The 876-nt window shown below is 41.0% G+C and overlaps 1 protein-coding gene across 1 annotated transcript in view; it reads right to left on the minus strand.

Moving 5' to 3' along the window:
* Positions 1-692: 692 nt before the first annotated feature.
* Positions 693-876, minus strand: part of CD109 (CD109 molecule) — a gene marked incomplete at its 5' end in the record, with an annotated part of 76,713 nt that continues 76,529 nt past the window's right edge. Inside the window, one exon of the mRNA XM_010138796.1 lies at positions 693-873. Within this exon, the coding sequence (XP_010137098.1) occupies positions 693-873 (181 nt within the window). The remainder of the gene's footprint in view (positions 874-876) is intronic.

Below are 876 nucleotides of genomic sequence, written 5' to 3' on the forward strand. Positions count from 1 at the left end.
TTTACAATAAAATCCTTTCAGAGTGAAATGCATGAGAACATCCCGCGGCCCTTTTTTCAGACATGATTAGCTTATGAATTGCCAAAAAAAAAAAATCCACCTAGCATCTCTGTAATGATAAAAAAAGACTGACAGTTTTCTGGAGCATTCAGCAATTTGTGAATGCAGCATTTTTGGCTCTTGGATCTGCTCTGAAGCCAGCTCCTTTTATTTTTCATATTATTCCCCATGACAGCATACAAAGAAATTCAATATTAATCTTAAGTGTCACAGAACAAAGTAAGGTCTGGTATCAAGCTCCCAGCACCCCAGCAAAGAAGTTGACAATGTGTTGGAAAACCATGATAAACTAACATACACCCCCAAAAAACAAGCACAATTGAAAGCTGGGGTAAAAAGGGAGAGAGAAACAGGAAGCTAGGTTTGTACCTCCTCAGAGTGCCCTCTCGGCAACTCTGTGCTTCTTCAGAAAATATCTTCAGTATGAAACTAACACTGGGAAAGTTTTTCCAGCAGACACTTAAAGACTTTTTCTGGCACAGCCAGAAATTTACCATGTGGGCCAGCCCATCTCTCCCTGAACGCAGCAGGAGTTTGGTCACTGTAATCACTAAAGACAGGCTGGTATCTGAACATAAAATTTTCTTTGGATAATTTATGGAAACGTCAGATGTGAAAGAATCTGGTTCCTTTTATGGCACCCAACTGCACAGCAAGTTTACATGAAGAACAGACAGCACACAGAACAAGGACAACGAAGAGTGCTGAAGCAAGGCTGGAGAACCATCTCGGTGGCAAAGACTGCAATCACTTTCACAGAAGTCACAAGGGGTTATACTTTGCATTACTTCTGAATTGTAGCTTCTCACCGCTCTT

The sequence above is a fragment of the Buceros rhinoceros genome, unplaced genomic scaffold (assembly GCF_000710305.1).
Source record: "Buceros rhinoceros silvestris isolate BGI_N320 unplaced genomic scaffold, ASM71030v1 scaffold3966, whole genome shotgun sequence".
Taxonomy (NCBI): domain Eukaryota; kingdom Metazoa; phylum Chordata; class Aves; order Bucerotiformes; family Bucerotidae; genus Buceros; species Buceros rhinoceros.